This window comes from Galeopterus variegatus, unplaced genomic scaffold (genome assembly GCF_000696425.1).
Source record: "Galeopterus variegatus unplaced genomic scaffold, G_variegatus-3.0.2 Scaffold11523, whole genome shotgun sequence".
In the NCBI taxonomy this organism is placed as follows: Eukaryota; Metazoa; Chordata; class Mammalia; order Dermoptera; family Cynocephalidae; genus Galeopterus; species Galeopterus variegatus.
The window spans coordinates 22,183-32,463 of NW_007737634.1; the positions used below are offsets into that span (position 1 = coordinate 22,183).

General features: G+C 40.4%; 1 protein-coding gene across 1 annotated transcript; it reads right to left on the bottom strand.

The window, feature by feature from the left end:
- Positions 1–297: 297 nt before the first annotated feature.
- Positions 298–7,090, bottom strand: KAAG1 (kidney associated antigen 1). The gene is given in 4 exon segments (XM_008594774.1): positions 298–710; positions 712–1,016; positions 6,395–6,518; positions 7,035–7,090. Coding segments are annotated over 4 exon segments (546 nt in total). The 3' UTR covers positions 298–649.
- Positions 7,091–10,281: the final 3,191 nt, after the last annotated feature.

Genomic DNA, 10,281 nt, shown 5'->3' on the forward strand with positions numbered 1-10,281 from the left:
TCCCGCCCCCGCCGCCCCCTCCCCTCACCAGCCCTCCAGTGTCGGTAGGTACCACCGTGTGGGCGCCTCTCCAGAGACCCCACCGATTGCTCCCCGCCCCCCACCTTTGCCCCCCGGGACTCAGTTGCGCGCCGCTGTCCGCTGTGTTCAAATGATGCCCCCACCGGAGCCTCGCCACTGGGCGGCGCTGGTCATCAGGGACGGGGCGAGGGGTTCTGGACACGCGCCCCTTGTCTGTCTCTCTCAATGCACTTTAGGCATTTATTTTTCAGTAAAGAAAAATCTGGGCAACTCCAGCCAGGATCTTAATTTCTTTAATTTGGGAGCAAGCAGGAGAAGAAAAGAATTTAAACTGTTCGGAAAGAGTAGCAGATATGACGTTAGAAACTGGGTTTCACCATATTGATAGTGTGTGGGTACGTTCCCACCTCTCTCCCTTCTGCCTTCGCTGGGCTGGCCTGGTTAAAGCCCCTCGCGGGGCTCGCGTTCCGGGGTGGTACACCTTGATTCCGCAGGTAGCATGTGAGACAGGTGTGCGCGCACCGCGAGCGCTGATTGGTCGTGCAGACCCTGGTGAAATACTCGAACGTCCACCGTGAGGCCTGCAGCGTGCAGTGTCTCCGCTGGGTGGACACCAGGCGCACGGCCGTCACTCCTCTTTTACCTGTGGGGTTGTCAGTGTCCCATTTGTTTCAGGACGCGATCCTGCGCTGTGTGCGCTGAGGCCTCTGGGGCAGCGCAGGTGCCTCCGCCTGAGCAGCGAGCTGGGGCGGCGTCCCGTGGGGAAGATGAGTGGCACCGGCGCCAAGTCCAGCCACCTGTCTCAGCCGGTCGTGAAGAGCGTGCTGGTGTACCGCAACGGGGACCCTTTCTTCGCGGGGCGCCGCGTCGTCATCCACGAGAAGAAGGTGTCCAGCTTCGACGTCTTTCTGAAGGAGGTGACGGGCGGCGTTCAGGCGCCTTTTGGGGCCGTCAGGAACATCTACACCCCGCGGACCGGCCACCGCATCCGGAAGCTAGACCAGATCCAGAGCGGGGGCAACTACGTGGCTGGGGGCCAGGAAGCCTTCAAGAAACTCAAGTGAGTTGGTCTGCCCCACCGCCCAGCATTTCAGGGTGCATGCACTACGGTGTGTGGTTGACATGAGAAAGCAATGACCCCATCCCCACACACACCTCAAGTGGGTTGAGGGGCTGTGACTTCGCGGTGCCATGCCGCTCAAGACTCCCGTTGCAGTTGGGGGTAGAGGTTGAAACTGACTGTGGAAGGAATTTCACTTGGGTAGTAGGAACAGACTTGAAATTTGTACATAACATAAATCTTTTAAAAAGTATCCTTGTATGGTTAGTAACCAAACGGATACTTTTGCAATTTCTTTGGCTCCTCCCCCTCCTTTATTTTTTCTTGGAACTCATCCTTTTAGTTTAAATAAAGATTTCTTTAAAATTGCTTCCAGGTATTGGATACTAAATTATCACCCGAGGAGAAAACTGTTCTGCGTTTTCCTCCACTGTTTAAATTCTTTCAACCTTTCATTCCAAGTAAAATTGACAACGCCCCTCTTTTGTGACCCTCCTCCCACCGCCCGCGTGTTTCTCCTGTTAGCATAATGCTTGGAAAAGTTTATTGGTTTACTGTATTTGTCTACATGTGTGACTCCAGCAGCCTGATGGTTAGCCCTTCAAGGACAAGGGTCGCTTTTCCACACTTCCTGGCAGCATGTTCTGTGAATTTGCAAACTGTGCTTAGGTCTGTGATGGGAACAAAGATGAATGAACATGACATTTTATCTTTAGAGCTTCTGCACACCAATAATTTTAATGTGAAGTGCGAGTAGAAAAATAAAGTTATGCGGGAGTTGAGAGTTGGTGGGGGTGGGCATTATTGGACAGGTAGAATTTTATATTCCATAAGTTTTTAAAAAAAATTTATATATCATAGTTTTTTTTTTTTGTACAGCTTTATTGAGATATCTTTCACATAACATAAATCCACCCATTTTGGTGGTTTTCAATATATTCACAGAGGTTGTGCAACCATCCCCACAAACTAATTTCAGAATATTTCCATCATCCCTGAAAGAAACCTGTACCTACAAATTTCCCCTTCCTTCTGTCATCTGGTAACCACTAATCTATTTTCTGTCTAGTCTGGATATTTCATATAAATGGAATCATATAATATGTGGCAATTTGTGTCTGGTTTATTTCACTTACTATAATATCTTCAAGGTCATCCATGTTGTAGCATGACTTAGCACTTCGTTCTTTTTATTGCTGAATAATATTTCATGTCACATTTTGTTTATCTGTTAAGCAGTTGATGGATATTTGAGTTGCTTCACTTTTTGGTTATTATGAATAATGTTTCTGTGAAAAATTGTGAACACATGTTCATTTCTCTTGGGTATATACCTAGGAGTGAAACTGCTGGGATCATATGGTAACTCAAAATTCCATAGTTTTTCATGGAATGATGTTTTAATTGAAATTCATCTTGGGTCCCAGGATAGAAAAAAAAATCTTTACCATAAATCTATGCTTGTGAATTATATTTTTAATTGAATAGGAATATTTTTCCAAATATCATTAAAGTTCTCTAGAATCATCCTTCCTTTCCTAAGTTTGTTTAAATTGAGTTCTAGGCATTCTACTTCTTGTTATGCCAGATGTTCTTTGTATGGAAGGTGAGGGATACATTTGGATTTATTTTTCCCTTCCCTGAAGCCTCCCTTAAGTATGCTTTGTTTAACTTTATAGAAAAGAGCTAAATGAACTTAAGCTGTGTGTTCAAAAGAAAGCTAGAATTTACAGCCAGGAGACTTGAGACTGAGCTGTTTATTAGCTCTCTGTCCTTGGGCAAGTCACTTAACTCAGCTAGTCAGCTTCCTAATACAGAAAAAGAACATAACCAATCCCACCTCAACAGGGTGCTGTGAAAAGTACATGGTGTGGCTGTTGAATGTGCTTCGTAGACACCGAAGTGCTATATAAACATAAAGCATCTCTATGTTCAATCCCTTTTATTATATACTTTATTTTTTATTAAATTATTTAAATTATTATTTATTAAATTATTTCCACATTTTATTAAATTATTTCCAATTTTATGGGAATGACAGTCTGGTTCAAAATCTATGAACAGCTGACTATTTTAGATTCACTTTAGCAATTCATGTTTTCTTTTGTTTATTCACACTACCCATCTCACAAGATAAAAAAGATAGTTTCAAACCAAATAGAAAGTGCACTTCAAATCACTCTGTATATGTACATGTGTATGTATATGTCAGATTTGCATTTTTTTTGCTTTTAATTCACACACAAAAACCTGAGTTTATTATAAAAGAGTATACATGGTTAGTTTTCCATGCTGACAGATGACTGATTTATTTTGTTTATGTTGAAGTAGTAGTATCTATGGTTATAATTGATACAAGCCAAGAAGATTTAGTATTTACATGCTGAATATATTTGAAGCTTAGCACTTGTAAGTTTATATAACAAATGAAGTAACTGGAAGAACAAAAGAAACTCCAAAATGTATTGAGGGTAATTCATGGGCTTTCGTTTAGACCCTAAATGATGATGGGGAAGACAGCAAAATATTTTTTAAATGGAAATGATCAAATTCCTGATTGAATTTCTTTCGCTTAGACTTTTAAAAATATTTTCGAAACCATAACTAAGCTTTAGGTAGCTATTAAACCTTTATTTTATAGCAGAGAATTCTAGAGATTATTTTCCCCAAAACTTTATTCATTTTTTTCTTTTTTCTATTTTTTTCTTTTACTTTTTCTTTTACTTCCCCTTACCCATTCCCCAGCTACTAACTCTTCCCCGTCCCCACAACTTTCCTTATACAGTTTTGGAAGTTGACCCTACTACATTAATATTGTAAATCTGAGATCACTTTCCTGCACATGACAGAATATTTTGATATTTCATTAAAAACTAGTCCCTGCAGATTCACCAAGAACCCATTTTATTGCTAATACAGAGGGAGAGTTTACATTGTCTTACGTAACTACTGTTACATAGGAGAAATACATGATAATATTTAGAGGTTTCAATTATCTAAAGAATTCTATCTCAAAAAGCAAACAACAACAACAAAAACATTTCAATATCCAGAATTAATTCTAATATAAACTGTTTTTGGCAACTCTTCAATTACAGTAGTTGTGGTAAAGGATCTATCTATCTATGGTTATAAATTAAATGTTAGATTTATACTTTTTACTATTAAAATGTTTATTTAGAACCTTTCATGCATAAAGCACAGTTTTAAAGCACCATGTTAAGCTGGAACCACATCACAGTAATGGACTTACAGCTTGACGTTAATAAAGGAATAAAGTTTTCAGGTTGTGCTTATGCAGTAGCCAAAGAATGATCATTAGTTAATATCTGTAGCAAACAGTAATGGAATAACAGGGATCTCCAGAGGTTAACTAGTCCACCCATCTGTCTCTTAGCTGAACCAATACCTAAGCCATCCCACGTGGCTGAGAATTTCTGTATCGTTAAAGTGCTCTCACAGGGAAAACAATTTCCCAGCTTTTCCCAGTTGTTGCACTAATGCGCGCTGTCAGTACTTCCTTTGACCTAAAGTCTGCAATTCATGGAACTATTAAGCAGCTCCACACACAAACCACTCTTTTCATCAAATTCACATAAGAATTTGAAATACAGTACCTGTAGTGAGTAGCTAACTATTAGGGAAAAAATGTTACCTAATAGAAGAACGTATTTCCAAAACTTCAATTCTCTTGAAGTTCAAGGTAGACGTGTCAGCTCTGGTTGGTGATGGTGAAAGATACCTGTAGTGAGTAGCTAACTATTAGGGAAAAAATGTTACCTAATAGAAGAACGTATTTCTAAAACTTCAATTCTCTTGAAGTTCAAGGTAGACGTGTCAGCTCTGGTTGGTGATGGTGAAAGCAGTTCTTACTACTACAATTGCTTTTAATTAGTAGCTGTTACATTTTGCTTTAGGTTTAAGTATTTCCTATGTCTAGCTTTACTTTTAAATAATATTTAAAAAGAAATTTGCATAACATTTAAAACCTGTAAAAGCAATGCTTATTGTTTTTTTCCCCCCAGTTACTTGGACATAGGAGAAATCAAGAAAAGACCAATGGAAGCTGTTCATACAAAGGTAATGCAAATACTGTTTTTAAGGTTCAAATAAATAACAGTACCATTTTTTTTGGTTGTTGTTTCTTATGGTGTTTCTTAGAGATTTGGACAGCATACTAATTATAAGTTCTCTAGTATATATATATGGAGCATAATGTTTTAAGGCAAAGATAACCCTTTCTTTGGATCATTGTCAGGAATGAAGAGACTGAATAGGTGTCCTAAGACATGAAGGGTTAGATGCAACATATTCTTATTTTCCTATTTTCTAGTTACATGTTCTTTGGCTGAAATCCATAGATTTTTCTCTGCCACATGGGAAGATTCTGAGCACTGTTACATACATCTTTACCAAAACTACATTCTCCCATGCTAACTTGCTTCTGACAGTTCAGTGCGTGAAATAACCAGGATCGCTGCCATGAGGATTTTAAGAGATGAGTGGATGTCATGTTGGACTTTCTTTGACACCAGGAAAACCCCTCCATTTTAACTGGTATTAAAGTGAAAGTAAAATCAAGTCTTGTGAAATAGATATTCAGAACACCACATTCCACATGGCTTCTGAAACCCTAGTGGAATTTTCAACTATTCTGTAGGAAGTATTCCTTATTTTGTGGATGACAAAAATAGATTAAAAACAAAGCTAAGGCAACAGCCTTAGATGTCCCAGTGAGACAGAAAAAATTGTAGTTAGACCCAGACTGGGACTCTTCACCAGCCCAGACTGCCACTGTTCACATTTTAATCCCACATAAACAAGCACTTCTGTTGGGTGAGTTCTGCTGGTGAAGAGGTGGCAGACAGAAAAAGTAGTTTCCCTCACTTTTAGTCCAGAGTCGCAGAGAAACTCTCCTTCAACTCATCATTTCCTCTCACGTGTTCATGCACAGCAGGACCAAATAGGTCCCTCTAGAAAAAAAATCATGTAAAAAATTCCAAGTGTGCAGTATTTGAAGAATGTGAGGTTAAATTCATGATTCAAATAATTTGTGGAAAGAGGTACCATTCCCAGGTATTGTTTAAAATAATTAATGTTTCTGTTTGTATTTTTTATTTTCAATGTGTGTCAAATTGATTGTGAAAGTGATAAGCTTTGTAGTCTAAAGTAGACAAAGGTAGACATTTTTCAGGTTGTGCTTACGTTACAGCTGAAGAATGACCACTAGTAATATCTGTAGCAAGTAGTAATAAAGAACAGATTAGTAAACTAGTTCTGGGTGTGACTGAACACCTGCCTGAAGTAGGCTACCTTGCACGACATTGGTGACAGAACCTGGATTTCTGCAATAGAATTCGAGATGTGTGAATTCTTAAAAACTGTGAGCACAGTATCTTTACACTGGATTCTAGTGTCTTTGATGAGGACATCATACCTAATGAATCGCAACAGGTGTGCAATAAATTTATTGAATATACTTTTTTTTCTTAAAAGATTATTCTTAATAACAGAAACAATCACAAGGATGCTAGTTAATTTAATTTGCAAATTGTTCTTCCACTTTGGGGACAGTAACCATGCTTTTTTTGACATGAGCCTATGCACGAGCCACACACACAAGGTTCTGCTTTATGAATGCACATCTCACGTGTGAACAATCTGTCCCTTATCTTCAAATAAAAGGCTGTGTCTCTTCCACCCTACTTCTTACTGGCGACACCCTCCTGCTTACTCTTTTCCTCTTACCACCCTGCTGTAGATTGCATTTCTTTTCAGTCCTTTCCCTCAAAACCTTCCAAAGGGGATGAAAGAAGCAGAATGAGAAACTGCTTGCCCGGACTCTTCAGCACGCCCCCCAATCACCCAAGCTCGCTCTCCCACTTGCTCGCTGGAGTCCTCTCGCCCCAACCTTTCCCCTCAGTCTAGACAAGCATGTGTTTCCTCCCCTCACTTCACATTCCCGTTCTCGATCTTCAACACGGAGACCCTCTTTTCCACAGTCCACATCGCGGCCTTCACCTTAAAGCCTGCTTTGAGCAAGGGGAGCCCCTACTTTCATTGCCAGAAAGGGAGTTTTTGGGTTCCCGACATCCCAAAAGAGAACTTGGAAAGCATTTTTCCATTGAAATATCACTTTGACGGTTGGTTCTATGCTATTATTACTGCTGTTTTAGGTAGAGCATGAGTAAAAAAGGCTTTTGTAGGCTGCCCTGAGAACCTACCTATTGTGTATGTAATTCTTTCTGTGGGGAACCACCTCTCTCTTTCCCACACCTGATTTATAATCAGACTTTTGGAATTAAACGAGTTTATAAGTGAGAGGACTATTTGTGCTCAGAGTTTGAGAACAGACTTGGTAGACACTGGCCTCTCANCGGTTGGTTCTATGCTATTATTACTGCTGTTTTAGGTAGAGCATGAGTAAAAAAGGCTTTTGTAGGCTGCCCTGAGAACCTACCTATTGTGTATGTAATTCTTTCTGTGGGGAACCACCTCTCTCTTTCCCACACCTGATTTATAATCAGACTTTTGGAATTAAACGAGTTTATAAGTGAGAGGACTATTTGTGCTCAGAGTTTGAGAACAGACTTGGTAGACACTGGCCTCTCACAAAAATGAGAGATTCAATTTTCTTGATCTAAGCTGGGATTTCCTTTCAACATTAGTGTCACCGAGAAAAGACCGCACACCTTGTTGAGTACTACTGACGACTGGTATTTTTTGCAGTACGATGACATATAAGAGGACAGCATCAGAGAATTCATTTTGAAGTAGATTTGGAACATGAATACACAGGGTTGAAGGGTTTAAAGTTGTTTCGGGGGGAAGTTTCAGAGCAGTAGTTGCACAAAAAAGGTGTATTCCAAGATGAATCATTAAGAAAGGTGAGTAAAATTACTTATTTACCAGAACTGTGGGCATTTCCCTCAAATCTGAGGTAATTTCATACAGTTTGAGTTTTCAGTGATGGGTCTACATAGTGAAAGCTACCACACCAGTGTACATGATTCAATTTTCCTAGTTGCTTAAAGCATATTAATTCTAATTATTCACAGTATATATTGCTGTAGAAAGACTTTTACATTTTAAAATTATTATTTATTATGAACATATCATTATTATAAATTGTGATTTTTCTTTATGCCCTTGACCTTTGTATTTTTATGCAGAACGTGTAGCATTGAGTCCTAGCCTCTGTGTCTGGGAACCCCCAGTGAGTGGTGGGGGTCAGCATTCCTTTTCTTCTCTCAGAGCACCTCCACTCAGGTCCATGATATGGTCTAGTTGCTCTTTAGATAGTTAATAATTTAGACAGGATGGTCCCAACTTGCCGACTGCGGGTCACAGTGACTAGAATGTGCATGCCACCTGGACATTCAAAGTTGTTTTGTGGTTTGTGTCATTCCTTTTCTGTTCCAGGAGGCTCGTTTTTGAAGACACACTGAAAGGACAGCTGGTTCTATTCCCCTTCCTCTTTGTGGCCCTATCATGGGGACAAAGGTCCTGTAATGGACCTTTTCCATTAACCTGAAAGAAGCACATGCTTTATTTGGCTAATGCTTTGGGCAGCAGGAGGAAACTGGGGGTGGGGAAGGAGAAAAATAGAGGGAGGGGAACAAAAAGGAGAGAAGAAAAAGAAAGCTGAGGAATAAGGTGACTCTGTGTTGGTTTGCACCTGCTTCAAAGTCAGGGCAGCGTTGTGGGCTCAGAGCAGACTGCCCCTTGTCTCTCTATACACAGGTCCTGCTTTTACTAATATCTGAGTAAAGAGATCTCCTAGACTGCCCCGTGCTCTTACCTCCACTCCTCAGTTATTTTGTATAGCTCTATTTTCATCTGTCTTCTTGTCTGCCCCATGTCAGTGGGGGTTTTAATCACAAGAGTCTTCTCAGCTTCTGACCTTGGTAGCTCATCTCCTTATGCATGACTTCCCAGCCCTCTCTCTGCTTCTCTCAGCTCAACGTCAGATCTCATTCTATGTTTCCATATTCCAAATTGACTTACCAGCTCCTCTCTCTCCCCTTAACCTCAGGCAATCTGCGGGAGTGCTCTGATTCTGCATGTGTGATACCTTTACCAGCCCTCACTTGGCTCTTACCCGTGTGCTTTAACTGAATGTGATTTCTGCTTCCTTTCTTCTTGTTTTTCTACATTATCCGCTTTGCCTCCATGTGATTGAATGTGCAGTAGAGTGGGCAAGGTAAACAAAATGAACAAGACACGTATGAACTTTCACCTCCAGGAATTCATAGTCTTGCTGGAAAAATAGGTGGATGAACATCTCTAGTATGGCATAATAAGCAATTCAGTTTAGTAGATATGGTTTGCATTGAGCTGTTTATTTCTCATGCTTCTGGCTTTATCATGTAGCAGCAAAGCCATGTGTAGATCCTTCAAATAAAAGCTTCTTTTTGCTTTGACCTAGAGTTGTAGATCCTGCTGTTTATTCCCCTGCCCCATGTCTCATCCGTGTTGTGAATCCTTTATATAATGGCATTCTTAAATAGCTATTTAGAGTGTGAAGTCTGTTTTACTGTGTAAGGGGCCTTGGCACACATTATATACAGAGGGGAAGAGCTGGAAGCTTGACTTCAGAGCACTTATGATGTGCTGGGAACTGAGCAAGTCACCAGGCATAAAATGAGTACTTCACTGCTCTTGCTCTTTAGGGGTGTAGAGTGTTGGCCAGGAGACAGAGAAATAAAACAACTATGATTATCCAGTGGCCTGTGTACTGGGCTAAAGTTTCGCTCACAGCACTGAGGAAGTACAGATTGGATTAGGGTTGTGGGTCAGCTAGTTTAAAACTTTTTTTTTTTTGAAACGGTTTTAAATACAAGAGAATATTTTATTTTTGGCCTGTTTCGCTTAGATTTTTGGGAATGTCCCTTTCTACAGCTTGATTAAGAGGAGATTATTTAATACTTACATCTGTGAAAGAGTCAAAGCCTGTCTCCAGCAGAAAGAGTGACAATAGGCTTGGACAGAAAAGAGAGAAAGGCAGGCTTGCAATTAGCCAGGCTCGGAGAATAGACACATAGAAAGCCAGCTGCAAAGTTAGTAGGAAACACTGTTTCATAGTCAAACGGCCCCTGTAAAAAGCCATAGGGCCCCCTCTTTGAGGGATTACTACCTTCTTACTGCTGACACTCTCAGACTTGCTTTGCTGTTCCCATCTCTTAGTGGGGATCTTTAAT